The 27,901-nt window shown below is 39.8% G+C and overlaps 2 protein-coding genes across 8 annotated transcripts in view; both read right to left on the bottom strand.

Moving 5' to 3' along the window:
- Positions 1-12,695, bottom strand: part of LOC102313940 (tau-tubulin kinase 1) — a 55,919-nt gene extending 43,224 nt beyond the window's left edge. For 2 of the 5 annotated variants that reach the window (XM_005945684.3, XM_014341158.2), the window contains exons 1-5: positions 12,565-12,695; positions 4,183-4,341; positions 3,122-3,269; positions 935-1,008; positions 250-390 (exon numbers count right to left, since the gene is read on the bottom strand). In XM_005945684.3, the coding sequence (XP_005945746.1) occupies positions 250-390; positions 935-1,008; positions 3,122-3,269; positions 4,183-4,341; positions 12,565-12,636 (594 nt within the window). In that variant the 5' untranslated portion in view covers positions 12,637-12,695. Of the gene's footprint in view, positions 1-249; positions 391-934; positions 1,009-3,121; positions 3,270-4,182; positions 4,342-6,908; positions 6,990-9,428; positions 11,229-12,564 lie in introns of those variants that run through there. The other 3 variants (XM_042213581.1, XM_014341159.2, XM_014341160.2) reach the window with 3 other exon arrangements.
- Positions 12,696-13,356: 661 nt separating this feature from the next.
- tpcn3 (two pore segment channel 3) overlaps positions 13,357-27,901 on the bottom strand; it is a 41,294-nt gene continuing 26,749 nt past the window's right edge. The window contains exons 15-19 of one of the 3 annotated variants that reach the window (XM_005945685.3): positions 27,335-27,554; positions 27,000-27,090; positions 19,163-19,276; positions 15,593-15,708; positions 13,357-15,354 (exon numbers count right to left, since the gene is read on the bottom strand). In XM_005945685.3, coding sequence (XP_005945747.1) covers positions 15,221-15,354; positions 15,593-15,708; positions 19,163-19,276; positions 27,000-27,090; positions 27,335-27,554 — 675 coding nt within the window. In that variant the 3' untranslated portion in view covers positions 13,357-15,220. Of the gene's footprint in view, positions 15,355-15,592; positions 15,709-19,162; positions 19,277-20,247; positions 20,485-26,530; positions 27,091-27,334; positions 27,555-27,901 lie in introns of those variants that run through there. The other 2 variants (XR_006052907.1, XR_006052908.1) reach the window with 2 other exon arrangements.

Genomic DNA, 27,901 nt, shown 5'->3' on the forward strand with positions numbered 1-27,901 from the left:
CATTTGGACTGTTCTACTGGTATTACAGAAACTAGTCAATAATGCTCAACCAGCTCATGGACTCGCCTATATTTGGCCTGCAGAAAACTATAGCTTAGGGGAAAAGCATTCATTACCATTTTGACACATCGGGCAAGAAAAATCAAAAGTTAATATCAGTAAATAATCTCTACCTAAAATCACTTTTAACTCAGGAACTCAGTCTACAGGTGAAGCACAAGGTTGCAGAATTTTTCAAGAAACCTGTACCGGTTTGATGTCGCGGTGCAGAAAGCCCACTGAGTGGATGGCTTCAATGGATTCCAGGATCTGCTTCCCAAGTCTCAGGGTGGTACTCATGGTAAAGGTTCCTCTGGGTTGACTCCTTCGCAGGTCAGCCAGGTTACGACCCTGGGTGAGGGACAGTGACAAGACAGCGGGACTTAATTTCTGCTTGCTTTTAGTCAGGCTGAAATGTGTAAAGATCAGGTTTCAAAAAAGTAATCTAATAATAACGTGGAAAATGCAAAACTGGATATGACTCATAGGAGACACAGTGGCAACAGTAATGAGAAATACACCAGGTTCAAATAAATTGGGACTGTTCTGTGCTGTTATCAGCAAAGGCAACATTAAAAGGTGGTCACCAGTAAATTCATCTGTTTGCATTCTGGCTATGACTTTATTAAAGGTCAATTACACTTATCCTCATTATTTTATGTATTTTTTCTGGTTACATTGCAGGAAGTCTGCAAAAGTCTGCAAAACCTATACATTTGGTAGATCTTAACATGACAGCAACATGAAGACTTCCTCCTGGTGTGCTTCCTCAAAGCAGAATTTTTTAAATGCTAAAGCAATAATCTACCTTATTACTGTGTGTTATGTGTCCCTCTACACTGTTATGCTTCCCAGTAAAAGACTGTGGTTGACATGCATCCAGACAGTGACTCACCTGAAGCTGCATGACGACATAGTTGAATTTGTCGTTTCTCCCACAGCCAATAAACTTACAAACATGGTTTTTCCCTGGAAGGGAAAAAGAAGAGAGAGGAGGCTAATAAACACTTTCCTAATGTACCACAACTTCAACGAAACAAATATTGTTCTACTAAACTAATTCGATTTACAAAGACTTATATATTTAGCACCCTGAAAATTACATATTGGATTAAATTCTTTCAGAGATGTATCTATTTTACGTTTCAATAGCCATTTCCTCCACATTATTTGGGCCAGTTGAGAGATTTACTCTCCCGTGCCTAAAGCTCCTGACCTAGGAGGTGCCCATCTATATCAGATATGTGAGCCACCTTAACTGGCTTCCTTCAATGTGGAGGAATAGTGCCTCTATTTTGAGCCCCTCTCATCCTCTTTGCCAGCCACACTTCGGAGAAAGCTCTAGCCAAAGCTTGCGACCACAGTGGAGGGTAGGAATGCACACTGATCAGTAAATCAACAGCTACGCTTTTATGCTTAATTCCCTCATCACCACAGCAGACCAACGTAAGGCCATTTTTATGCTCGCCACATTGCTTGTGTAGTGGTGTAATTTTCACATCAAATCCTGTGTCGCTAGACACAATAGACACAATGGGTGTATAATCGTGTGTTTACTGAGAATCTTGCACAGAAGCTCAGAGACATACTAACACTAAGGGGAGGACATTCCAACTGTTTAAAAACTTGAGTTTGTGGGTGCTGGTTTAACTCACTGCGACGAGCAGGTGCCTACATGCCGTGCGGCTGGGAGTAGCCTCCCCAGGTTCGAATCTGACCCGCAGCCCTTTGCTGCATGTCTTACCCTCTCTCTCCCCCTCCACTTTCCCGTCACTCTTTACTCTTTCTATCAAATAAACACTGAAAAAATAAATTAAAAACAGAACAACCTGAGTTTGTGGAGAGAATTTTACAAAATAACACTTGACAAAGTCTTGGCTTCTAGTTTTGACTTCTCCTCATCAGTGCGTACGATATTGTCTGAGTGGCAACACCTATTGTTTAGGAGAATACAACAGAGGCTTCCTGCACCTTAATAGCGGGTATAAATGGCTGCATCTGTGCAATGCAGGTGTGGCGGTGAGCAGTGAGAAATATATTTGTGTATGTTTCTCATGGTTTTTTTTAAACCTGCTGTTTACTATTCATATTTAATATCTGCACAGTTAGTGTGGAACACCCAAATTTTGTTGAACATATGCAATCACAATAAAGGGCTATCCTATTTTTCAGAGATTATAAAAGTGCCAATACACCCTCCACAGTGATCGCTTTGTTAAAAACGCACCATTATCACACGGATGTTTAAGTATTCAGTAGACAATAGTTGTCGCCACTCAGACAATATCACGTCATACGTGCTGATAAGGAGGAGCAGAAGTCAAGTGTTTCCACAAACTCAGGTTTTCAAACTGTTGCGTTATCTCTCTGTGTGTCAGTATTTCTTTGAGCTTTGGTGCAGGATTCTAATTAAATAGGCAGGATGATCATACACTTGTGTCTTCAAGCCAGCTGCGACGACTGCAACACAATGCACAAGTTACAAAAATCAAAAAGCCGTCCGACACGCCACAGAGATTGTGTCTCATGACACAGGATGTGATGTGAAAATCGTCTCGTGACACCCACGACACAACTTAAACTGGGGAGGCAATTTGTCCTTGAGCTGAAGTGGGGACCCCACCCTTTCTTGGCTTAGACTATGGCCTCAGACTTGGAGGTACTAATTCCCATTCCCACCACTTCACCTGCCACTTCAGTGCCAGCTTGTAGATGTACTGGTAACAGTTCACAGAAAATCAGAGGAACAAAGTGAAACACAAGTCCAAGACAACCAAGTGTGAAGCAGAAGAGGGAATGTAGCAGCATACGAGGGTTACAAGACAAAGACTCTTGAAAGGTCACCGCCCTGCTGCTAAAAACACCTTATGTGATGAAGATCAAAGGGGCTCAATCACACTCTGAAAGTTGGACCTAAAAAACATTCTTGAATTCTACTCACTAACAATTCCACAACTGGAAGCTTGTATAAACAACGTCTTTGCATTCAGTTATGGTTTTCCTAATAATTAAACCTAATCACCTCCACTGTGGACCACTGGCCCAAAGCAATCAGTGTAGGAGATGGTTTGGCAGCGCTTACCTTGCAGCTTCTTCAGCACTGCCACCTCCATCTTTAGCACCTGTTTGGGCTGCTGGGCTGACTCCACTTTTAGGGCCACATTTTCCCGTGTAAGCAAGTCCAAGGCTTCATAGATCTCCCCAAACCCACCCCCGCCAATCTTCTTTAGCTGGAACACAGGTTGCAGGGCAAAGAGCTCTTAATTATCTTAAAGTAACATACTGTAACCTCCAAAAAGACTTCATTCTTCATTCTTTTTTATCTTTAGTTCATGATGTGTTGGGTCTTTGCAGCTCAGTGGAGACAGTAGATTGATTAGTAAAGTGCAAACAGCCTTCATTTTGCAACCTGACTGGCTGAGACATGAGCTATATTAAGCAACCTTGTACTTCAGAATCCAAAGGAAGCTCAAACAGAAAATTTAAAAAAAAAGTTTGTCTTTCCACTAAACCCTCGAGTTTAAATGTTTGAATTCTTTGCCAGTTTAAATGTCAATTTATTTAGCTGAACATGAGGCATCGGTGATTCGACAGTCATCTCATCTTTTTAATATCGTCTATAAAGGATTTGTGGTTTTCTTTGGGATTTCATTTTTTTTTATCACAACCAGAACAACAGAACATATTCTGATCCTGATACAGACATTTTTGTATGAAAATAAAATCAGAACAAAGGATACAATTTGTTTAAAAATGGTTTACTGTGTATCATGTATCGTTCATACATGGAAAAAGCTTACATTTAAATGATACGTGATGTTTTGCTTCTAATTCTTGCTGGTCTCCTCAGCTCCCAAGTACTAATCAAATAAAATGTAATGCAAAATGCTACATGCATAGTTTAACATTTGCCTTGTACTGCTGAATATAGGATTGGATTCTGTTTTATTTATATTTAAAATTTTGGGGGAAAGAAGGTTTGGATGAAATCAGAAGAGATAGCAAACAGTTAACAAATATGCATACCAGCTAAGAAAATATAAATACAAAATTGTATGGGGGAAATCAGACACCCAAATCTTTCAAACGCACTACTGCAGAACGTGAAACTGAACTGGGGGAATGGGAGCTTTCCAGACTCACCACTTTCCATCGATCCTTGACCATGCAGTTTGGAGGCAGGATGTCGGCCTGCTCGGATGTTCCGTTCATGTTGGCGTTGTCCTGGAGGCCAGGGACTAGGCACTGCATCTGCCAGCTAGACAGAACACGAGCAGCTCCCAACTTAAAAGAGCCATTTATCTGTGAGCAGGGAGGATGAGAGGAGAAAAAGGAAGTAAGAAAAGACAGTCAATACTTTATACACACAATGTTGTTACTGGGATTTTCCCAGTCTAACCAGAGCTCTCTGCTGCTGACAGTCATGGCAACATTATTATATTATTATTATAACAACAGGCATTAGAGGTGGCTGGTTGCCATTAGAAGCCATTCTTCAGCTGGATCAGGGTACAGGTCAGTGGGGTGCGGGGTGCAAGAGGGGTTGGGTATGGCGTGATCTTGAGACCCTGAGAAAAGAAGGCAACTGGACTTTTTAGGTTTGAGAAGATGTTTTACCTCTCCAAGAAGCTTCTTTAGTTCTCTCAGAAGAGAGGGGAAACATCTTTGCAAACCTAAAGCGGTCCAGTTGCCTTGTTTTCTCAAGCTCTGAAGACTACCATGACCTGGATGACTAAGAACCTACACGGACATATGGCGTGATGGTATTTGCAGTAACTGGAGCAAATATCATGTCTGCAGAGGAAGCAGTCTAATGCTCTATTCTTATCCTGACTGCAGCTGCAGGTCAGATGCTGCAACAGCCCAACAGCCAACACCTTGCAATGTTTACTGTAGATCAGAACAAGATGGATTTAATCAACAAAAAATACTAACAACCACGAGTATGGCATGGGAACACTTTTCACTTCAATTTTAAGAAATATGTGCAAACTGCATTACTTTAAGTGGTCTTTTAACATTTGGAGTAATAGACATTTTTAGGTAATAAAAATGAATCTATAAAACTTATCTATTTCACCTTCTGTGTTTAATTCTCTCTCACATACACACATATAGGACTGCCAGAATAATTTATGATGCAGTTACTAATAACACGATTTACTGTTTGGGTCAAAAAACTCTTTTTTTTTTTTCAAAGAAAGTATCCCAGTTGACCTTAGGAAATTAAATAAGGGTTGGCAGTACTGCTCTCAAAAACTCCATAAATCACGCAATTGGAATGAGGTATCTGACAATGCGCCGGATGTGTTTGCGTTTAAGCTTAGCAACAGTTTCATGAGACTAGGAAGATCATAAGGAGCTTGTTGGGCACAAAACAACCTTGGAGTGAGCGCTGCCTGAGAAAACTCCAGGAAAAACAAATCCTTACAGATCTTTTTGTCTGTTTGATACAATATCACCTGTTATTGTTGCAAGATTCAACCATGCTTTGATCGTTGCAAATGGGACAGATCTACAAACAGTGCAGGGACTCATCGATGCTGAGTGAATTGTTGCACTGTGAACTGCTTCAGGAGGTGATAAGTCTGAATTAGGCAACACAGTTCATTAACAGTAGTGACTGGAGGATGTGGTTCCCCTGTTAAATATTGTCAGCTCACTGACCATCAGTCTAATAGGCACTGCCAAAAACTTAATTCATGTAGTCAGCCATTACCTTAGTGTTCTCCAGCCATTCAACTTGAACAGAACTCTGGCTTTTCTCTGCTTTTATACAGGATATCTGCCATGAATGGTTATCAGCTTTCAGTGGATCCATAGAAGAAATCTTAAGTTCAGAGTGATACATGTGAGTCCCCAAACCATGCTGTTCTGCATGCAATGCCATGGGCTTTCATCAGTGCATGCAGAGCTCAGGCGGACTGCAGATAATAAGGGAGCGTGTCCACTGCATTTTCAGTCAGGCCAACTCTGATAGAAAACTGGACAGACTGGGAAGGTGGGGAGGAGGCTTCTCTGCACCTACAGTGATACAGATCTGTTTAACAGCAGCAGCTGCACAGAGACCAGGCAGCTGGGAGTCACTGTAACACTGGAGAGGTAGGGAAACCTGCTGCAGGCCTCAACACACTGCTGAGCCGCTAATCACTGCAGAGGGTGGGACCACACAGTCTCCCCGGATACACTGGAATAGTCTTGGACGACAGTAAGCACAGTGCAGAGTAAATGGCCAATCAGAATTGCGATACTATGCATTACGTGTTATTATAGTGCCATAGTCAAATATATTGCTACAGACTATGAGAACAGACAATGTGTAACAAAATCCATTTTGGAAATATACTATCAAAAGCACTATGTGATGCACAGTGGATACAAAGCATAAATTAGTATAGTATTTATGGTATACTTTAGATTTGTTACAATTATCTTAAATATATAAATTACATTATGCTATATTTATTATATGAAGCTATACCATTATTTTGTCAGATATTGTTGAATGATCTGAATAGGTTACCATCACCAGCCAGTTATCAAATAGTACCATGTAGTACCATCATATGTCATAGATACAACATTGTCTTATGTCTTACTTTTTCGCCGTAGCTTTTAACTATTTACATTAACACTAATAATCTGCACTGCGGCATGAAATAAGTGTAAAAGAGAGAACTGTGCTGTTTTCAAGCGTCTCAGCAGCAGATTGGAGAGACAGACCTTTTATTAAACCTCAATCTTTTTTTCTTCCTTCGTCACCTACAGCTCTATTAATCTGCTAGTGGGTGGGACAGGGAGGGGTGCTCTGCCAGAAGCTGGGCTTGCATCATTCCAGTCTGAGTTGGATAAAATTGGTCAGAGCTCACCATAGTTCTGAGCTCCTGGAAAACCTTAAGATTTACAACAAATCCTGAGTGTGGCAAAACCCTTCCTGTTCCTTTGTTAGCCTACAAGCCAAAACAGAGGGTACAGTTAACCAGGAGAGAAGAAGCAGTGAGTGCTGCAGTCTTCTGACCAGACATAATAGGAGGGTCGGGCACAAAGGGCCTATATACACCATGTTAACCTTGAAAACTTGAAGCAGCAAAATAATCTAACATGCGAAAAACTGTACTCATTTACCGTGTCAATCTTGTCCCAAGTTCACTTGCTGGTTGCAACAATCAGCCATGTATAACAACAGTCATGTTGCTCAGTGGTGGGTTGTTTAATTTTCTCCAACTCCAGCACTTTAAACCCTTCATAGACTAAAAACTTGGAAGCACTTTGTTTTCAGACTCCTACAGTGAAAACAGTGTATAGCCCAGAGTAATTTATCAATGTGCCCCTATAGACAACAGAAAAGGTAGAAACTCCTGTTACAATGTACTTCTTGCTGTGCCAGTTGCAATCACGAGCCTTTGCCTTTGTTTTTTTTTTAAACAATTTGTTTGGAAAAAGGTTCACACAACTTTTAGCAACTCTATTAGTTCACAATGGAAATGATGGTGGAACATAGCTAATAAGCTGCTACAGTTTCCTGCATTTTGAACTTCTGCACCTCCAAAGGTCCACCTCACAGAGTCAGTATAACAATTAACATACACTTTCTTTGCACCTGCAAGGAATTCTATTGATGATGATGTGTCTTTTGTGAGTTTTCTGACAATACAGAATTTTTAAAACTAAGCTTAAAGTATTCAGGTTAATATGACATTAGATCACAGTACAGTTTCATGAGATTAAACAGGACCTTTAGTGTTTCTATGAGCAGATGGTGCTGCAGAAGCATGTCCCAAGTCTAAACAGAGTTACATGACAACATGAAATGAATAATATGAAAAGACTGACTACAGATGCACGATCTGATATCCTCGTGTCGGTGTTGTTCCCACATCATCATAATAAATGTTGTTCCAGGTTCAACATTGCAAGTGACCAATCACCTTGTTGTGACGTCATACTTTTGCGACTATATATATATATATTTTTTTCTTTTTCTTTTAAAGACACTTGTGCATATCACTAGGACAAGCTTGTTTTGTCAAAGCAGTTTCTCTCCTTTCATCTGTCATGGAGCTCCTTGTATGGTTTGCATCCATCCTTTACATTGCATCTTGTGGCCACAGTCAGCTACTGTCATTGAAAGCTCTGACTGTTTCAAACTCATAGTAAACTTTAGCCGTCTTCATTTTACAGGCATGTCTGTCTCCAGCTGAGCAAGCTGAGAGACCAGCAGATTCTTTTGGTGATTTGCACATGCGCACTGTGGATAAACCGCTGATCAGTCGATGGGAGAGCAGCTATCAAGGCAAGCTGACACTGGCTCTTTGAGTTTGAGTGCTTGCTGTGTTATGTATGAGTCCTGAGAGGTAAAGACCTGCAAATTGTGGAATAAAGACTAATAAAGATGGTCATTTTAATGAATTATGTTTCAAATAAAGATTTTGCTTTGAAAGTATTTGTTTGTTTCCTGACCTCTGAAGACCAAACAGATTTACCAAAGGCGGTGGCAGAATTACCTGTTTAAGACAAACAAGAAATTTATGTTTTATTACACTACATTAGCAAGGAAAGCTCTGACAGTGATAGAGAGGGATGGCAGCTCTCGCCAAGCCTGGTCTAATAAAACATGCAAAGAGTGCAGGTCTGTTTCTTTTCTCAAGAACTGCCTTTTTTGCTTTTCATATATATTTGGTCTTCACAGAACATCCACTACGAGCATGTGCTTTCCCCCTCTGTGTATCTCTTCTCTGCAGTGCACAGTGACTTTGCCTCCACACCTAGACAAATATAATAATATAACCAACAACTCACAATAATTTCTAATGCAAGCTCCAGTAGATTTTCTTAGTGTACATGCTGTGATCAGCAGACCAGTTGCTCTTTGTGGATTTATACAAGATGTAAGCAGATGCTTCACAGCTATCTCGGCTGACTTCCGTTCCTGTCGCTAACAGCATACTGTAAATTGTCTTTATATTAGTCTTTATATTTATTTTTGTTTTTCATATATATTTGGTCTTCACAGAACAACCACTAGATATATATTCTTTATGCTATGGAAAATAATCCTGGACTAAATGACTTAAACACTGAATGGAGCTTCCGCTTAGGTCTAACCCCCCACTACCACCCCGTTTCCCCCCCTCTGTATATATCTCTTCTCTGCAGTGCACAGTCATGGATGCTCCGTGCGCATGCGCACCATCACATCCTGCTGATCAATCAATGTGGCCTGGACAAGTTCTGAATTAAATATAAATATAATTACAGTTGTAGAGCCCCCGTCGGTCCTGGTCTAATTACCATCATGCCACTTTCGTTATAGCGTATCTCTGCGAAACACTCACACCCACTGAATGATTTCTGTATGGGCCGAGAGAGCTAGTTCGGATCAGGCCTACCTGGCGCACCGTCCGCTCCTTTTCCGCCTTTTGGGAATCTTCATCTGGGATTTTATTTCGGCACAAAACGTCCTGATCCAGAAAACCCACCGTTCCTCTTACGTGGGGCCAGAATTTGGGCCTCAGGGTTCCGCAGGATTAAATTACCATGTATTTCTTCTACAAAGGTGCCTCATATCAAACCAGACACGGTCCATCCTCAGACCGTTAGTCCCATCCAAGGCAGAGTCCAAAGAATAAATAAATTAATTAATTAATACATTAATTAATTAAAATGAAAAAAAAAAAACACACATACACACAATAGCAGCCTTTATTTTCGCTCAGAGCCCCGGAACGCTCAATAAAAATCCACGCTGACGTCCGGATCCTCCTCCTATTCTCCGCTGCATCAGCTGAGGAGGAGGAGGAGGATGATGCGGACTGGTCCTCTCTGCCTACTCCTGGATGTGATCCTAAACTCCAACTCAGGACAAAACCAGATCCCGAAACCCGCCTCAGGACAACCCGGCTCGGCTGACAGGGACGATCTGCAGGTGTCAGGTTCTCCGGCTCCAGGCTGTTTGTCCGCACTGCAGCGCTGCCTTCCCCAGCGTCAAATCATCCCCACCAAACACAACATCCGGCCACTACTTTCAAAATAAAGCTCCTCCTCGTCAACGCTTTCCTCGCGTTAATGAACAAAACGGCAGTTCATTTGATAGCAATTTACATCGGTGCATCGGTGTGTGATGCACTTTTATTCACCATAATGGTTACCAATATACCAAAAAACAGATGCTAAACCTTTACAGATGGGTTCTGTTAAAATATTCAAGATATTTGTGTTTTCCAGTTCCAGTGATGGATTTTATGAGCAGGGGTGATAGGTGACAAAAGTACACAAACTCTGCACCTAAGTCAAAGTACAGAGATCTGTGTTAAAAAATACTCCAATAAGTTTAAGTGCTGAATCACTGTCTTTACTCAAGTAAAAGTGAAAAAGTACAGGCTCTGAAGTGTACTCAAAGTAAGAAAGCAAAAAGTATCTCCTTGAAGGACAATTCTACCACCTATTTTTTTGCATATGTAATTGGACCTTCTGTTACATTAATATAATACAACTATGATATTAGTACATTAGGCCTCCAGGGCTAGACAGAAATAAGCTTTAGTAGATTTTCTTAGTGTACATGCTGTGATCAGCAGACCAGTTGCTCTTTGTGGATTTACACAGCTGGATTCAACAAGATGTAAGCAGATGCTTCACAGCTAACTCGGCTTACTTCTGTTTCTCTCACTAACAGTATATTGTACATTGTCTTTATACTAGACACAGTATAACGATTGAAATTAGTAAATTAATCTAAGGATCATCAGCTTTAAATTAATCTCTATTTCACTTGATGCAACCCAACTCTGATCATGAGCACCACAGCCACTGTGCATCAGTCCAACACCGAGCTTTACTGTGAATTCATCACATTAACACAAACTGACCTGTTCATCCGCAACAAAACTACCCAGAACTTTCATGCAACATTTGAATAACACAGAGTTAGTATACCGTAGTTTGTTCTGCAGGATGCTTCACAAAGTGAAAAAGACATAATTTATCAAAACACATCATATATAGATCCAATATCTTTCTCCAGCTCTGAGTAAACTTAGCTCTCTCTCTTTTCTCCATAATTTAAAAAACTTAATGTTCTGTTTAGCAAGGCTTCCAATAATAGATAGGTAATAATTAATAGATAATAGATAAACTCACCAGGGAAATATTTACTGAGCTCATTGTAAACTGTGAGCCAAGAGCCATTTTCTCATCATGTCTTTATGCAACCACAGAAGTCACCCCTACACACACACACACACACACACACACACACACACACACACACACAGGCACACATATATATGTAGACAGAACAGAGTGGAAACTGCAAGCCGGACCTTCTTGTGCATCATCAGTGTCTGACAATCATACCCTTATCGATTAAGAATGGGATGATGGCATTCTTGGTAATATATGTTTGAAAGCGGATGGGCAAATATCTTTGGCAATATTCTGCATATACAGTGTATATACAACAATAATAAAGCACTATTTGACACTCTCTGACTTCATTATTGCCAGGTGTCTCTTGGAAATGAGATGTTAATCTCAATGAGATTTTTAACTGGATAAATAAAGGAGTAATTATAGAGTGATCAGAGTTCTCCTCACATTGGAGTTGGAGTTGATTAAAAGTGCTGATCTTGCATTTTGGTGGCTGTTCACTGGAACCCTCAACAGGAGGTTAAGAGAAATGTCAGTGCAAGTGAAGGCAGCAATCAGCAGGCTGAAAAGCCAAAATACACCTTTCAGAGAAATAGCAAAATGTCTGCAGGGCTAAAGTGACAAAGCTCAGAAACAGAAAAAATTAAGGAAGATGGATTATAAAGTGTACAGGGCTATTTTCCATTCTTAGATTCAGCCAAATGCCGCAAAACTATGGAGAGAAATGTCTGTAACCCTTTTGACACATAATTCTCTAATTTTACAGTGCAAATGGATGATAACCATTTCAAACAAAGCGACTACTGTGGGCTTTGGGAAGTGAACTGTTTTCATTTTTGTCATTACAGGAAAAAAACAGAAAAAAGAATAAAGAAAAAAATGAATATAATCATTAGTTGCAGCTCTACACTCATACCGGGTTTATAGGTTGTTTGTGTATGAGTATAATTAGTACCCGGAGAATATACATTTCAGTCAATGTCTTGTTGTATAATGTTACATTTATTTTGAAAATCAACCTAACGCTGTGACCATACAGGCTGTTATTTTTACAGTCAGTCTTTTATGTATTATCAAACAGTGGCAGTTGAATGAGCGCTGTTTAATCCCACCCTTCTGCTTTTACATATCTGTATATATATATAAACACACACACACACACACACATAAAGCTGTGTGTGTGTAGGAACACACACAGTAACGAACGATTACGATTCACTGACCCGACATCCTGCCTGTGGCCTCACACTCTCCCACTAACACTGTCATAGACGCACATACACACACACACACAAATACAGCCTGATCACACAGTTCATCTGAAAATTTGGTACGCCTTATGTCATTTGATGCTTATGTCAATCCGTTTCTTCTTACCTGAGTATTGTTTTCCGTCCGGACACCAGAGGGCTGAGATAAATCCGTTCCCTCTCCTCCATCTCTCAGCATCAGCACCACATACACGCACACCCCCTTGGCGTCGCCATGTCTAAGCTGCAGTGCCACTCACACCGCCCCCTGCTGTCGCGGAGTTTTTTGGGGATTCAATTTTTTTCTTAATAATCTTTATTTGAACAGAAGTGGCCAATAAGCTCCCATTCCTAAAGACAAAATATTAGAAGTACTTTAAATGTAACAACCATTTCTTCATCCAAAACTGCAATGTTTGTCAATCAATTTTAGTGTATGTAAATTGTAACCTTGTGGACATTTGTTTATGTGTAGTTCAAGCCATAGAATTTGGGTTAAGCTCTCTGACTGGGACATTGTAACACCTCGATTCTTTTTTTCTTGCCATTTAATTGTCGATTTGTTGGTGTGCTTGGGATCATTGTCCTGTTGCATCACCCAATTTCAGTCCAGCTTAAGTGGTTAGATGCACCTAGAATCATCAAGAGTTCATGGCTGACTCATTGACTGCATACTCTTTTTAGAGAGAAGGGGCTTTCTGTTGGCAACCTTGAACTCCGACGACCTTTAACATTTAACATGCTAACTAAGGCCTATAGAATCTGAGATGTACGGTCTGTTTTTTGAGCATCGTACAGTCTGACTTTGGGGTGAATTTACTGGGACAGCCACGCGCCTGCTCCAGACCAGCAAACTAAAGACCACCAAACTTTTATAGGAGGTGCTCACATTTACTAATGATCATTAAATTAAGTGCATTTACAGGACGTGGCTGGCACCTAACCCTCTTAATTCTTATGGAAGCAGTAAGGTTGTACTTATTTTTTCACAGAACTGCATAAAGCACAGCAAAAACTCTTTTTCACAGGACTGAGCTACAAAGTGAACATATTTCTAGCTAATAAATAAACTATGACTCCCTGATTTGTTTTGATGTGAATGTTGGGCTTGAGGACAGATGAAACAATCACCAACCTGTCATCCATTGCAAGACATCACAACAACTTAACACGTTAGGTTTGGCAGGCTAACCATATCGCTAATGGTCATCTCCTACTTTGGAAATAGACTCTTTCCTTTTTCTTTGCAGCAATAAGGAATTATACATTAGGCAGCAAAAGAAAATAGTTCTGGTTGACACTAACTATGGTTCTTATTAATTAGCCTTGCGGGCAGAGCACTTTTTCAAATACCTCATTACGCACTTAGTTGTGAATGTGTGTATTCTGTGGTGGTTACAAATTTGTTAACGCAAATAGAGAACAACACATACAGTAACTTTACATTTGCAGGGGGATGATGAACATGATATATATACTCACTCTCTCTCTCTCTCTCACACACACACACTCAAAAAAATCCAATCTTTTTTTTTTAATGCAGATGTTAATTATCGTATGTGTGACTGTTCGTGAAATGTTTATCTGGGTAGGTCAGAGTACATATACACATAAGAACATATTACAGTAAGAAAGAATGATGATGAAGTCATTCTTTCTACTTTTCAAGGGGCATCAACATATTTTCCAGCATATTCCAGGGATTAACAGAGGCCTCATTTGCCAATTTTACATATTGCCATCTGTTGTCTGTTTTCACACACATATAATCATTGAGTGACATCGTACTCTTTATCCACAGGGTTTAATATGATGTCTTCCAATCCTTTGCAGCTTAGGGGAAGGCTTCCCATAAGGTTTGGGAGTGTGTTTATGGAAATCTTTGGCCAGTCTTCCAAAAGCACCTTTGTGAGGTCAGACACTGATGCTGGACGAGAAGGCCTGGCTCACAGTCTCCAGTGTAAACATGGCAAAGGTGTTCTTTTGGTTGAGGTCAGAAAGCTGTGCGGTTCAGTCAAGTTCTTACACACCAGCTTCACTCAGCCATGTCTCCATGGACCTAGTCCTGTGCACTGCTGCACAATCATGTTGAAATGTTGAAACAGGAAGGAACCATCCCCCTATTCCCGCCCACAAAGTTGCGAGCAGGAAATTTTTGGAAAATGTTTTGGTATGCTGAAATATTAAGAGCTCCTTTCACTGAAACTATGGGGTCCCCCCCACCCCCCCTCCAAAAAAAAAAACAAAACAAAAAAACCCAGACAACAGTAACAACAAAAACAAAAACAAATAAATTATCTCCCCTCCTTCTTTACACTTGGTACAAATGTAGTCAGACAAGTCTCCTGGCAATGGAAAACCCAGACCTGTATATCAATTTGGCAAACAGAAAAGTGTGATTCGTCACACATACTTCGCATTATGCTTGTATTGTAAGCCTAGTGACTTTTTTTTTAAACTGAAAATATATAAAATATATATATATAGAATATATAGCTTCAATTAAGACTTTTAAAAAACAAAACAAAACAAAAAACAAAGGTCTAAAAGCATTTTTGAACAAATCAGGCTTCTGTGCAAGAATTCTTTATGTGAAAATTCTGGTTTTCTTGCATTTTTACACAAAGATACAGGACAGAAATATGAACATTTAACACTAGATAAGACTGATTAGCACCCAATCATATTGTTGACACACTGCACTGGATAAACATCAGATTTCAACATTTCTGAAAGTGTAAAATGACTACAGTTTGTATCCATTCATACATGTTTACAAATGCCTATGCATGGCTGAATAAGGGATTTGCAAAATTCTCGTTGCCCGTAGCTTCAGGATCGTCATTCTCAGCAAAATCTTCAGGGTCCAGATCAGCCTCAAATATCCGCTGTAACAAGGCGTCCACTGTTCGATATCCTGACACAAAACACACACACTTTCATAAATATTGTCTCTAACAAACAAGAGCAAGTTTTTATTATTGTCTGTCCTCAAATACTTTGCCCATTTTTACATTTCTTCCTGAAGAGAACAAGAATGCCTGATGTAAAATTAGTGACAATCTATTGAGCAAATGTTCAAATTAAAAGTTAGCCAAAAGTGTTCCTTTTTTTATCTTTTAAAAATCACCTTCTGTCTCCACTTGTCAACTTACTTTTTGAAGCAATTTTAAACATCAGGGACGGTAAGTTTGGTTTTGCTGACTGGCTGCCTCCCAGGTCATTGTCAATAGTTTCCATGGCGTTCACCAAGTTGTCCTCCATCATCTCCCTGGTTAATAAAAAAAATACAGATGATCAGGCAGAAATATGAGAGTGATAATCAGAGATATAAAACCGCATGAAAGATGTGCAAGATAATCATAAGAAGCCATGAAGCCAAGAGTCCATTAGACATTGTGCATAACAGAGGTTGAAAATTAAAGCTTAATTTGGATTTGATTCAGAAAGAGAAGATAAAGAGAGAAATATTTTTTTAAACATATTTTTAATCATCTTAGAAAAGATCTTTTTAAAGCTTGGTGCTATGAAGAAAGCACCAAATAGTCAAAAGAAACCCCACTAGATTAAGGTAAAGTATTAAACTTTTTAAACACTGAAGCACAGCAGCATCAGCTTCCATTCATCTTCATAATGCAGCGAGTGACAAGTGTCACTGCAAGCCTTTTTGATTTGCCATTTCAGCAAAATTTGCTCAACCCTGAACGTTGAGAGTGCAGAGGGCAACGTGACTATAGCGGCAATGATCAACCAAGCTGATCATTTACTTAGTCATTCATTTTCATTTCATGTGCATTTTCTTTGATTTCTTTGGAGAAAAAAAATGAAGTTAAGAGACAGGGACCACATTGTCCAAATGATTTTTAAATAATGTAAATGGTAAGTGGACTGATTATTATTTAGTGCTTTTCTACTCTCTGAGTACTCAAGCGCTCTATACAACATGCCGCATTCACCCATTCACACAAGCACTGTCTTCTACTGCTCACTAACTACCATTCACACACATTCATACTCCGATGGACGCGTCGCAGAGCAACTTCGGGTTAATATCTTGCCCAAGAATATTTGGAATGCAGACTGGGGGGAGCCAGGAATCAAACCATCGCCTCCTGAGCTACAGCCAGGAACCAACAGCAAAATTCTAATAGTATTTTGTGCTACAACAAAAGAACTGGCTAAGAGCAAGTCTAAGCACACCAAAAATAAACTGGATCTAAAAAGATATCAAACAAAATTATGAAACATGCAAGTATCAAAAGTCATACTGGAAATGGTGTAGTGCTATTAATGTTAGGTCCAGTTGACATCGTACCACTATAATGGCACAACGAGCTGATTCACTATCATTAGGTTGACCAGTTCTCTTCTTTGGATGGCCAGTGAGCTGATTATCTTTCAGATACGCAGGTGACAAGTACACCTCTAAAACTAGTCAAAATCCACTGCTTGAAGAAAAAACATTGCAGACACCATTTGTGTGTGAGCTGTACACAACAGATACAGGATGTTTAAGCTGTTGTGCAATTGTGCTCAGGTACACTACCAGTCAAAAGTTTGGACACACCTTAGTTAATGGTTTTTCTTTGTTTTCATTGATGTCTTCAATGAGAATCTACAAAACTATGAATGAACACATTTGGAATTATGTAGTAAACAAAAAAGTGAAATAACTCAACATGTTTTATATTTTAGATTCTTTAAAATAGCCACCCTTTGCTTCGATTACTACTTTGCACACTGTTGGCACCTGAAATGGTTTTCCAACAGTGTTGAAGGAGTTCCCAGAGATGCTGAGCACCTGTTGGCCCTTTTGCCTTTACTCTGCGGTCCATCTCATCCCAAACATCTTGATTGGGTTTAGGTCAGGTGACTGTGGAGGCCAGGCCATCTGGTGCAGCACTCCATCACTCTCCTTCCTGGTCAAATAGCCCTCACATAGCCTGGAGGTGTGTTTGGGATTATTGTGCTGTTGAAAAATAAATGAACGCAAACCGGATGGGACTGCATGTCGCTGAAGGATGCTGTGGTAGCCATACTGGTTCAGTGTGCCTTCAATTTTGAATAAATCCCCAACAGTGTCACCAAAAGAGTGCCCCCACACCATCACACCTCCTGCTCAATGCTTCACAGTGAGAACCATCAGTTTACCTTTTCTGCATCAAACAAAGACACAGCAGGTGGAACCAAAGATCTCCAATTTGGACTCATCAGACCAAAGCACAGATTTCCACTGGTCTAATGGTCCATGTGTTTTATTGGCCCAAATAAATGACTCCTGCTTGTTGCTTTTCCATAGTTGTGGTTTCTTAGCAGCTATTTGAACATAAAAGCCTGATTCAAACATATGTGTCTGCTACTGGAACTCTGTGTGGCTTTTATCTGGGCTCTAATTTGAGGTGCGCTGTTAACTTGTGATTTCTGAGGTTAGTGACTTGGACGAATTTATCCGCAGCAGCAGAGGGGACTCGGGTGGTCTTTCTTCTATGTTGAATGAGAAGGTGTGTCCAAATTTTTGACTGGTAGTATACATCACTTAAAAAAAAGATTGCTGCGTTTCTCGCCTTTAGTCAGCAGAACTGCTAGGAAACTTGAAAGACTCCATAATTAGAAGCCCTAGTCCTCATGCATACTTTGACATGTGTGAGAGGACAGCAATCCTGCTGCATTATCAGATTGAACTGATTGGTGTGGCAGTGTACAGAGTATTTTTTGCCAGCAACTCAGCATTTTTGCAGTATTTCTCTCAACCCCCCTAAGAGAACCATAGTCCTAGATGAAGTGTGTGGCAGGAGGAGCCCAGTGTCAGGGCAAACAAGGTGGAACCTTCAAACTCACACCGTCCACACGGTGTTTCAACATACAGAGACACTGAATCGGTGTTTTGAAAACATTTGGAATGACAAGCCTTGAAACAATGGGTCAGTTCAAATTGCCTGACAGAATCAAGATTGGGTAGGATGCTGTGGACTCAGTAGCTGCACAGTAATGTGACTTATTGATGGAGCAGTCAAAGGCTCGCTTTGAGAAAGTCCTGCACTTAATGCCATTTGTTGATTCCCAGCTGTTTAAGGAAAGTTTCTGCCACACAATATCTGTCTCTCTCTTTCTCTCACTCTTTGCTAATAGTAGAACATTATTATTCTTAATCAAATATATCACCAAAGTACAAGTCTGATTGATATGTTAAATGTAGTTTGAGGAGTGAAAATGACTGTTATAGTATATAGTAATAGTTAGCAATAACACACAAAAGAAGAAAATGTTGTGAGGTGAGTTTGAAGTTTAAAGTTAAATCCTGTGCTACATGATGTATGTGGAAAAGTCAGACAGCTAGAGAGGATGATGAGGTGTGGCTGCACACTGGGTGGTTAGATGTTAGTCATGTGATTGGACGTCCAATCCAGCCGGTGTGTGTTTGAAGGTTGCACCTTGTTTGGTCACAGCTGACTATCATCTCTTAGTTTGCGACCTTGCTCCAATTTGCTTGGCTCTTCACATATTGCACGTGTTATATTGAAATGGACTGTGTGGCAAAACAAATCACACCCATCAATGCTATTTTGCCCCAATTTGTAAATCTGTTTCAAGTGTTGCTATAACAAGGTGGTGCTGTCACGTCCTATCAGGGATGTGACAGTGCAGGTATTGGGGTTGTGAATTATATGTGTTAGCCCACCCACTCAATATGACCACCACACACCACTCTCTGCAAGGTAACATACTGTGCCACAGCAAGCTCCAGTTCTTCAATCTTCCTCTCCAAAGATGTCTGCAAGTCACTTTTATCCACAGAGTACTCCACAAAGAACGCCTCAAGGACAAACGCCACGAAGATACTGAAAGACAAGAACAATCGCATGCAACATTTAGCAGTTCTTAACCAAATTGTATTACTGCATGTACTCAGAACAACCACTTTATCAGTTTAATATTGAAGACATTTTTCTGAGGCAGAACCGGGACCATTTATATTTCCATGATATCAAAGAACATTTTAGGATTCTAATTTGTGATTTTTTAAAATATCACAAGCTTTTTCTTCTATCATGCTTGTAAACGCTGGGAAAACCAAGGAGTTGGTGGTGGACTTCCGGAGACGCAGACCCCCCACACTGACACCGGTGAACATCCAGGGAGTGGACATTGAGATAGTGGACTCTTATAGGTACCTGGGTGTTCACCTGAATAATAAACTAGACTGGAGCCACAACACTGATGCTCTTTAAAGGGAAGGGTCAGAGCAGACTCTACCTGCTGAGGCGGCTGAGGTCATTTGGAGTCCAGGGAGCGCTTTTAAAGACCTTCTATGACTCTGTGTTGGCATCTGTCATTTTTTACAGTGTTGTATGTTGGAGCAGCAGTTTATCGGCAGTTGAGAGGAAGAGGTTGGATAAACTCATCAGGAAGGCCAGCTCTGTTCTGGGATGCACCCTGGACCCAGTGCAGGTGGTGGGAGACAGAAGGACTCTGGCCAAAATAACATCTCTGATGGACAGAGTCTCCCAGCCCATGCATGTAAATGTTGCTGAACTGCAGAGCTGCTTCAGTGACAGACTGCTGCGTCTTCGATGCATGAAGGAGCGTTTCCGCCCTGCAGCTGTCAGACTGTACAATCAGAACTGCTCCCAACAAGCATAGATGTTTACATCTGCGCTGTAACTGCAATAATTTAATCAAACGATTCGCACTACAACCTGTGTTTGCCTCTTATCTGTAGTTAATTTTATTTAATTTAATAACTGTACAGTACTCTGTTTATAGTAACTATTGTCTTTAATGTAATGTTTCTGTTCTGTGTCCTGTTTGTTTGTATATGCGTCTTTCTGGCTGCTGTTACAACCAAATTTCCCCTTGTGGGACAATTAAATGATTATTCTATTCTACCAAAAAAGTCACACAAAATCTAAAACGTTGTGTATTATATATGATACACACATCCCACTTTGAAAACCCTCACATTGATACATTAATCCTGTAAGCCTTTACACTGATCATATTCTACTTTGGGGAATTTCAACACAAATGAAACAGTGTTTTGCTAAACCTTTTCCTTACTTTATGGCACTGACACTGCTACAATAGTGGCCACTATTAATAAACATGGCTACTGTTTAAATAAAGGTGTCAGAGTAGGCCGAGTTATCAGCGCAAGATAAAAGGTGAGGTTTAAAGGTGGATAGGAGGATAAAAAGGTGGTTTAAATGGAGTTTTTCACTTAAAGAGAAAGGAGCTAAAATGGATATCTGAGGGACTGCAACAGGTAATTAATAATTTTGAACTGTGAATCAGTGAGTTGCCTACTTTTAGGACTCTGTTTGAGGGGGAAACTCTGCTTTTATAGAGTTCTATGATAAAACACCCAGTGCAACTCACCTTCAAGCATCTAGTGGTTAAAATGTGTCAGACGTAAATATAAATAATTATACATATTCTTCTCGATTATGGGAACAGCAGGACTTGTTTTTGTGGCTGACACCACACCAGTGATGAAAGTACGACACCATTAGCCTTACTTGAGAATGACGATGACGACTATGACGTGGAAGAGGACAAAAAAGATCCTGGCCGAAATGTGGGTGACGGTGGCAAAGCCGCTGCTGAGAAGTGGAGTCTTGTTAAGAAATGATAACACAAACAGGAATCAAACCTGGCAACGCAATTACTCTCAAACATTTCATAAATGCAGATGATTTTATTTGCAGTAGAATCAAAGTCACAGAGAGAGAAAAAAAAGGGGGGGGGGGAGGTTTTGTAGTTTTGAAGATGTCTTAAAAATTCAAATCGCTGCTGCTAACTGAAAACAAGAGATTAAACACAGAAAATGCTGAGACATTCAGCTAAAGGATATCATGCCATTGGTTGACCACGGTAAGCTCAACCAGCAGGATGAAGGAGGAGACCACATCGTTGAAGTTATTCTTGCAATAGTTGAGCTTTGCAAAGTCTGTTCCATTCAGCAGAGGATTACCACAATATGCCTTTGCTGGATCGGTGGAGCTCTGTTCATAAAACGTCACCTTCCCTTTAAAGAGCTCCATCCCCACCATGGCAAAAATGTAGTACACCACCTGTGGAGGAACACCACAACGGACAGAACCACAAACATAATGTCAGCTTCAGTTTTCAGACCCCTCAGCAGGTTGAGGCTCTGCATAATGCAGCGTTTGTAGGTTGGCTGGTCCTCACTATGTTTTAGAGCAGGTGTGGGCAACTCCAGGCCTCGAGGGCAGGTCTCCTGAAGGTTTTAGATGTGTCCTTGATATAAAACAGCTGATTCAAAGGGCTAAATTAACAACATGTCTTGAAGTTCTCCAGAGGCCTGGTAATGAACTAATCATTTGATTCAGGTGTGATGACCCAGGGTGATATCTAAAGCCTGGCCGACACTGGCCCTCGAGGCCTGGAGTTGCCCATCCCTGTTTTAGAGTGAAGTCTCTACTGAAGGTTGCCCTCATATTGGTGATGGATCTTTTAAGACAGAACCATCATTAGGGCGGCTAACATCAGCTGTGCTTTGTTTTAGTGTTTGATAACAAATGCTACTATGACAAACCAGCCTGCTGTCACAAACTCACAATGATAAGCTGTCCAAATGTGAGGATTGCTGGTCCAATCCTGATCAGGGTGTTGATGATTGTACGAAACCTAGCAAGAAAATAGACCTCACTGTTAGTAAAGCAACATGCTCATGGCTTCCTACTGTGACATCCATTTTTCATTTGATGCATCTAAGGATTACTGCAGGATCACCACAAATACAGATGATTTTTATACAAGGATAAATAAAGGAATAAGAAATGTAGTTAAACCTTTTGATGCTGTCCACCACCCGTATCAGTCTGAGGACTCGTAGAATGAAAACAATGTCCAAGATTTGTCGGCTGGAGAAATGACTCGCTATAATGCAAACGGAATTAACAAATTAATGAATTAACAAAGACCAATAGCTTGTATCATCCTGTGTTTTAAAATAGTTATTGTGATTGACAGTGACATGAACACTCAAAGTAAACATTCAAAGATGTATCTAAAATGTGAGTAATTAAGTTTTGTTGAATTGTACTATCAGCAGTTCAGAGACCAGAACAGCAGGAGCTTTAAAGGCTAACTCATGAAATCCTTTTTGGGGGGAAATTGAGCATTTATACTTTAGTATTTTAGAACTCAATTTTCAAAACTGTTAAAAAAAACAACAACAACAAAAAACAACAACAAACTTGTGAATTTTATATTCAAAGTTTTAATTTGTATTATATTAGTTAGTCTGCATTTTTTGTTTGTTTTGTTTGGTTAAAATTGTACTGCACAATTAATGTAGTTGTGGGGGGGGGTGACTACATTACACTTGATGACTCTACCATGGCGAAATTTGCCTTTATAGCTACACCGTGTAACTTGTTATTGTTGTAGTTGCATGTTTGTTTTCAGTTCAGTGATTTTCTGCCTCTGTTCCCCGACTCCATGCTGGTGTGTACATTCAAAGTGATGAAACAGATTGCATTAAACAAACAAACAAACAAAAAGTGATGTGCCAGCCAGATGTAAATTTGGCAAGGGTTAAGTTTGACCTTGATTGTGACCCTGTTGGAACAAAGCTTAACATTAATTAGAAACTCTTACATGACTTCATCACAGAGTTTACGATGGTGGCAACAAGAGCAGAGATGACAATGATTGTGTCAAACCTGAAGACAGAAAACAGAAATCAAAAAAAATTCAAACTTTAATTCAGGCAGAAATGCTATGAACGAGGATGCTGAAAACAAAACCCTTTTTTCTTATGGCGTCAGTCTGACACCACCAACGTGTCAAAAACACAAATATACCATGAATGTAAATAAAACGACCTTTTTTTCTCAGCATCAGTTAAGTGTGAGAAAATCTTCATGTTGTAAAAGAATCAAAAGATTTTATCTTTTGTATTCTTATCCAAGTATTTCCAATTTAAGGAACATTAAAACTAACAAGCACATGCAGGAGGCTGCAGAGTGTGGAAGCAAACAGAACAAGAAACCATTTGTGCCTAACAAGCAGCTTTCATTCATGGACTGGATCCAGGTCTAGCAATTCATCCAGAAAATATACAAACACAATGCTGAATATTTTTTTGACGGAAGTTATCGCAGCTACACTGCTCAGTAGCAAATGTAACACTACTGTAAAAAAGAAATGATAGCATAAGAAACAATGAAGACAAAACTATTCCAAAAGCTGCAGCAAGAAACCTTCAGAAGGATCAGAGCTTAAAACCCCAGTGGCAACTTTATTAGGTGCACCAAGACGGATCTAAAGACAAACCTATTGTCATTCTACACACACACAATAATATCATACCCAATAAAGTGGCCACTAAGTGCAAAAAGTCATGAAAATGAGGCAATTAACTGGCAAATACAGTGAGGAACATAAGTATTTGAACACCTTGCGATTTTGCAAGTTCTCCCACTTAGAAATCATGGAGGGCTTTGAAATTCACATTGTAGGTACATTCCCACTGTGAGAGACAGCACTTAGAAACAATTCAGGAAATCACATTGTATGATTTTTAAAGAACTTATTTGTATTGCACTGCTGCACATAAGTATTTGAACACCTGGCAATCAGCAAGAATTCCGGCTCTCAAAGACCTGTTGCTATGCCTTTAAAAAGTCCACCTCTACTCCACTTAATAATCTAAATTAGTAACACCTGTCTGAGCTCTTTAAAGACACCTGTCCACCCCACAGTCAGTCAGACTCCAACTACTACCATGGGCAAGACCAAAGAGCTGAAATGCTTATGTGCAACACAAATAAATTATTTAAAAGAAAAAAAACACAATGTGTTTTCCTGAATTGGTTTTTAAATGCTGTCTCTCACAGTGGTGCTACAATGTGAATTTCAAACCCCGCAATGATTTCTAATTGAGAGAACTTGAGTGGAGTGTTCAAATACCGATGTTCCTCACTGTAATATAAACTAAATTTAACTGAAAAAAGTTGGTTTTTTGTTTTGTTTTTTAAATAGAACATTTTTGTACATTGTACCATTTTACCATGTTTTGTTTTGAGCTTTTCTTTTCAGTTTAGTTGGGAGTGGATCTGCCTGCTTTAGGTTTATCAATTACATCAAAAACTAATATTTTCACTTTTTCTGATTAAACCAAACTGAAGTTCATTTGAAGTTCAGAAAAGGTCTACAAATGTGCGCGCATTTGTGGATTGAACTCAATGAAGGTGATTTTCAATATAGAAATGTCCCTTGTGTACAAAGACTTTTCAGTCTGTCCAATTCTTGTTGTTCTTAAATAACAAATTGTCACACTGTCCTTTACACACTATTCAAACACAATCAGATTTCCCAGTGTCATCACTTGAAGTTGTCTTTGTAGAATTTCTATTAAACTTTAAGATTTATATAACTTGCATAACCCAAGTAAGCCAGTTGCTGGTTTTTGTTATATATTATTATTTTTTGTTTTATTATTATATTTCTCATTATTGAGCACTTGTTTAGTTTTATCCTTTATCCTATGTTCGTCAACATATTTTGTTTTTATGTCTTGATGCATTCTCAATAATCCAGGAAAGTAAATCTCCAAAAGTTGATTCTGTTCATCTGGACGTAGCGTTTTGTGGGAGAAACGTTTCGTCACTCATCCAAGTGACTTCTTCAGTCGTCGCTTGGATGAGTGACGAAACGTTTCTCCCACAAAACGCTACGTCCAGATGAACAGAATCAACTTTTGGAGATATTTTGTTTTTACTTTTGACATTAAACTAAGCTCCATCATTAGGAAAAGTTCACTTCCCAAAGCTTAAAAGAGTAGATAAACAACCCGCTGAGCATCAGTGACTTGGTCGAAGCACTTGAAGGCGTATGAAGGTAAAAGAAGCAGCTGACAATGTAAAAGAAACATTAAATCATGTCACATACCTTGTACTTATAATCTGGGATGTAGATAAGCTGTGTGAAATTCATGCAACACAACTTGTTGATCTTAGATTTGATTCATTTAAATACTTCCATTACTTGTTATATTAACAAATACTCAAAAATACTATACACATATTTTAAGAAATTAAACATTTGACATAACACACAAATACAGTACATGTTAATTTATAAATGTCTACGTAAGGTTTTTGTGTATTAAGCAAGCAGACTTGGATTACACTGTTGGTTTTGATCTGCACAGTGGATTTTTTTTGTGTTTTAAACCATCTGCCTCACTGAAAAAGCTTGATCACACCCATGAATAGATGGTGCTGTGTAATGTCTGGATCTCTGATTCCACATGAACACCTGTTAAAATGTACCTTAAGCTGTCTGTAGATAAATCAGTACTGGGGATTCAGAATCTTTGGTGAGTAAAGACAAAGTGTCAAAAGCACATTAATGACATTATAATGTTATACACTTGTTCTCACGGCATGTTCTCACCAGTTCCAAAAACTGTGTTTGGAGAAGAACACTCTGGGCTCAAACACATACAGCTTCAGCAGAATCTCCAGAATATACAGAGCCAGAAAAACCCACTCTGAATTTGCAATCATTGGATTCTCCTCATCAAGACCGATGAAAACAGCATTCACCAGTATGATCAGGTCATATACCATAACAAAGGCCCTGGAAAAGAACACATATAGTTCTGTGTTTGTAACTACTTACATCAAAATCAGAGGAAAAAAAAAGAAGGTTTCAAAGTTGAATTTGTATCTTACCGGTGTTGGACCAGCTGGCATAGGAGTTTGCTGGGGGCTGACTGGTAGAGGGAAGGGCACAAACTTTGAAGTGGATGAGGTCTTGACTTAATTGTTATTATTTCAATATTCAAGAGGTCAGCAAGCTGGACAAATGCCACCTTACCTGTAAAATAATCATCCTAGAATTGTAATCAAAAACGTTACAAAGATATAAAAACTTAAACTTAGGTCTATTTTAATTGAATCATCTAATGCAGGGGTCGGCAACCCTGGGCACGCGTGCCAGCTCACGCGAAGGGTTAACTCAGACCTTCCCAAAGTGTGGGGCCCGCCCCCTAGGGGGGGCGCAGAGCCATTGCAGGGGGGGGCGCGGCATGAAACCCCTTCACAGTGTTTTTGCTAAACCTTTTCCTTACTTTATGGCACTGACACTGCTACAATAGTGGCCACTATTAATAAACATGGCTACTGTTTAAATAAAGGTGTCAGAGTAGGCCGAGTTATCAGCGCAAGATAAAAGGTGAGGTTTAAAGGTGGATAGGAGGATAAAAAGGTGGTTTAAATGGAGTTTTTCACTTAAAGAGAAAGGAGCTAAAATGGATATCTGAGGGACTGCAACAGGTAATTAATAATTTTGAACTGTGAATCAGTGAGTTGCCTACTTTTAGGACTCTGTTTGAGGGGGAAACTCTGCTTTTATAGAGTTATATGATAAAACACCCAGTGCAACTCACCTTCAAGCATCTAGTGGTTAAAATGTGTCAGACGTAAATATAAATAATTATACATATTCTTCTCGATTATGGGAACAGCAGGACTTGTTTTTGTGGCTGACACCACACCAGTGATGAAAGTACGACACCATTAGCCTTACTTGAGAATGACGATGACGACTATGACGTGGAAGAGGACAAAAAAGATCCTGGCCGAAATGTGGGTGACGGTGGCAAAGCCGCTGCTGAGAAGTGGAGTCTTGTTAAGAAATGATAACACAAACAGGAATCAAACCTGGCAACGCAATTACTCTCAAACATTTCATAAATGCAGATGATTTTATTTGCAGTAGAATCAAAGTCACTGAGAGAGAGAAAAAAGGGGGGGGGGGAGTTTTTGTAGTTTTGAAGATGTCTTAAAAATTCAAATCGCTGCTGCTAACTGAAAACAAGAGATTAAACACAGAAAATGCTGAGACATTCAGCTAAAGGATATCATGCCATTGGTTGACCACGGTAAGCTCAACCAGCAGGATGAAGGAGGAGACCACATCGTTGAAGTTATTCTTGCAATAGTTGAGCTTTGCAAAGTCTGTTCCATTCAGCAGAGGATTACCACAATATGCCTTTGCTGGATCGGTGGAGCTCTGTTCATAAAACGTCACCTTCCCTTTAAAGAGCTCCATCCCCACCATGGCAAAAATGTAGTACACCACCTGTGGAGGAACACCACAACGGACAGAACCACAAACATAATGTCAGCTTCAGTTTTCAGACCCCTCAGCAGGTTGAGGCTCTGCATAATGCAGCGTTTGTAGGTTGGCTGGTCCTCACTATGTTTTAGAGCAGGTGTGGGCAACTCCAGGCCTCGAGGGCAGGTCTCCTGAAGGTTTTAGATGTGTCCTTGATATAAAACAGCTGATTCAAAGGGCTAAATTAACAACATGTCTTGAAGTTCTCCAGAGGCCTGGTAATGAACTAATCATTTGATTCAGGTGTGATGACCCAGGGTGATATCTAAAGCCTGGCCGACACTGGCCCTCGAGGCCTGGAGTTGCCCATC

This window comes from Haplochromis burtoni, unplaced genomic scaffold (assembly GCF_018398535.1).
Source record: "Haplochromis burtoni strain Fernald_Lab_line unplaced genomic scaffold, NCSU_Asbu1 Contig_457, whole genome shotgun sequence".
Lineage (NCBI taxonomy): Eukaryota > Metazoa > Chordata > Actinopteri > Cichliformes > Cichlidae > Haplochromis > Haplochromis burtoni.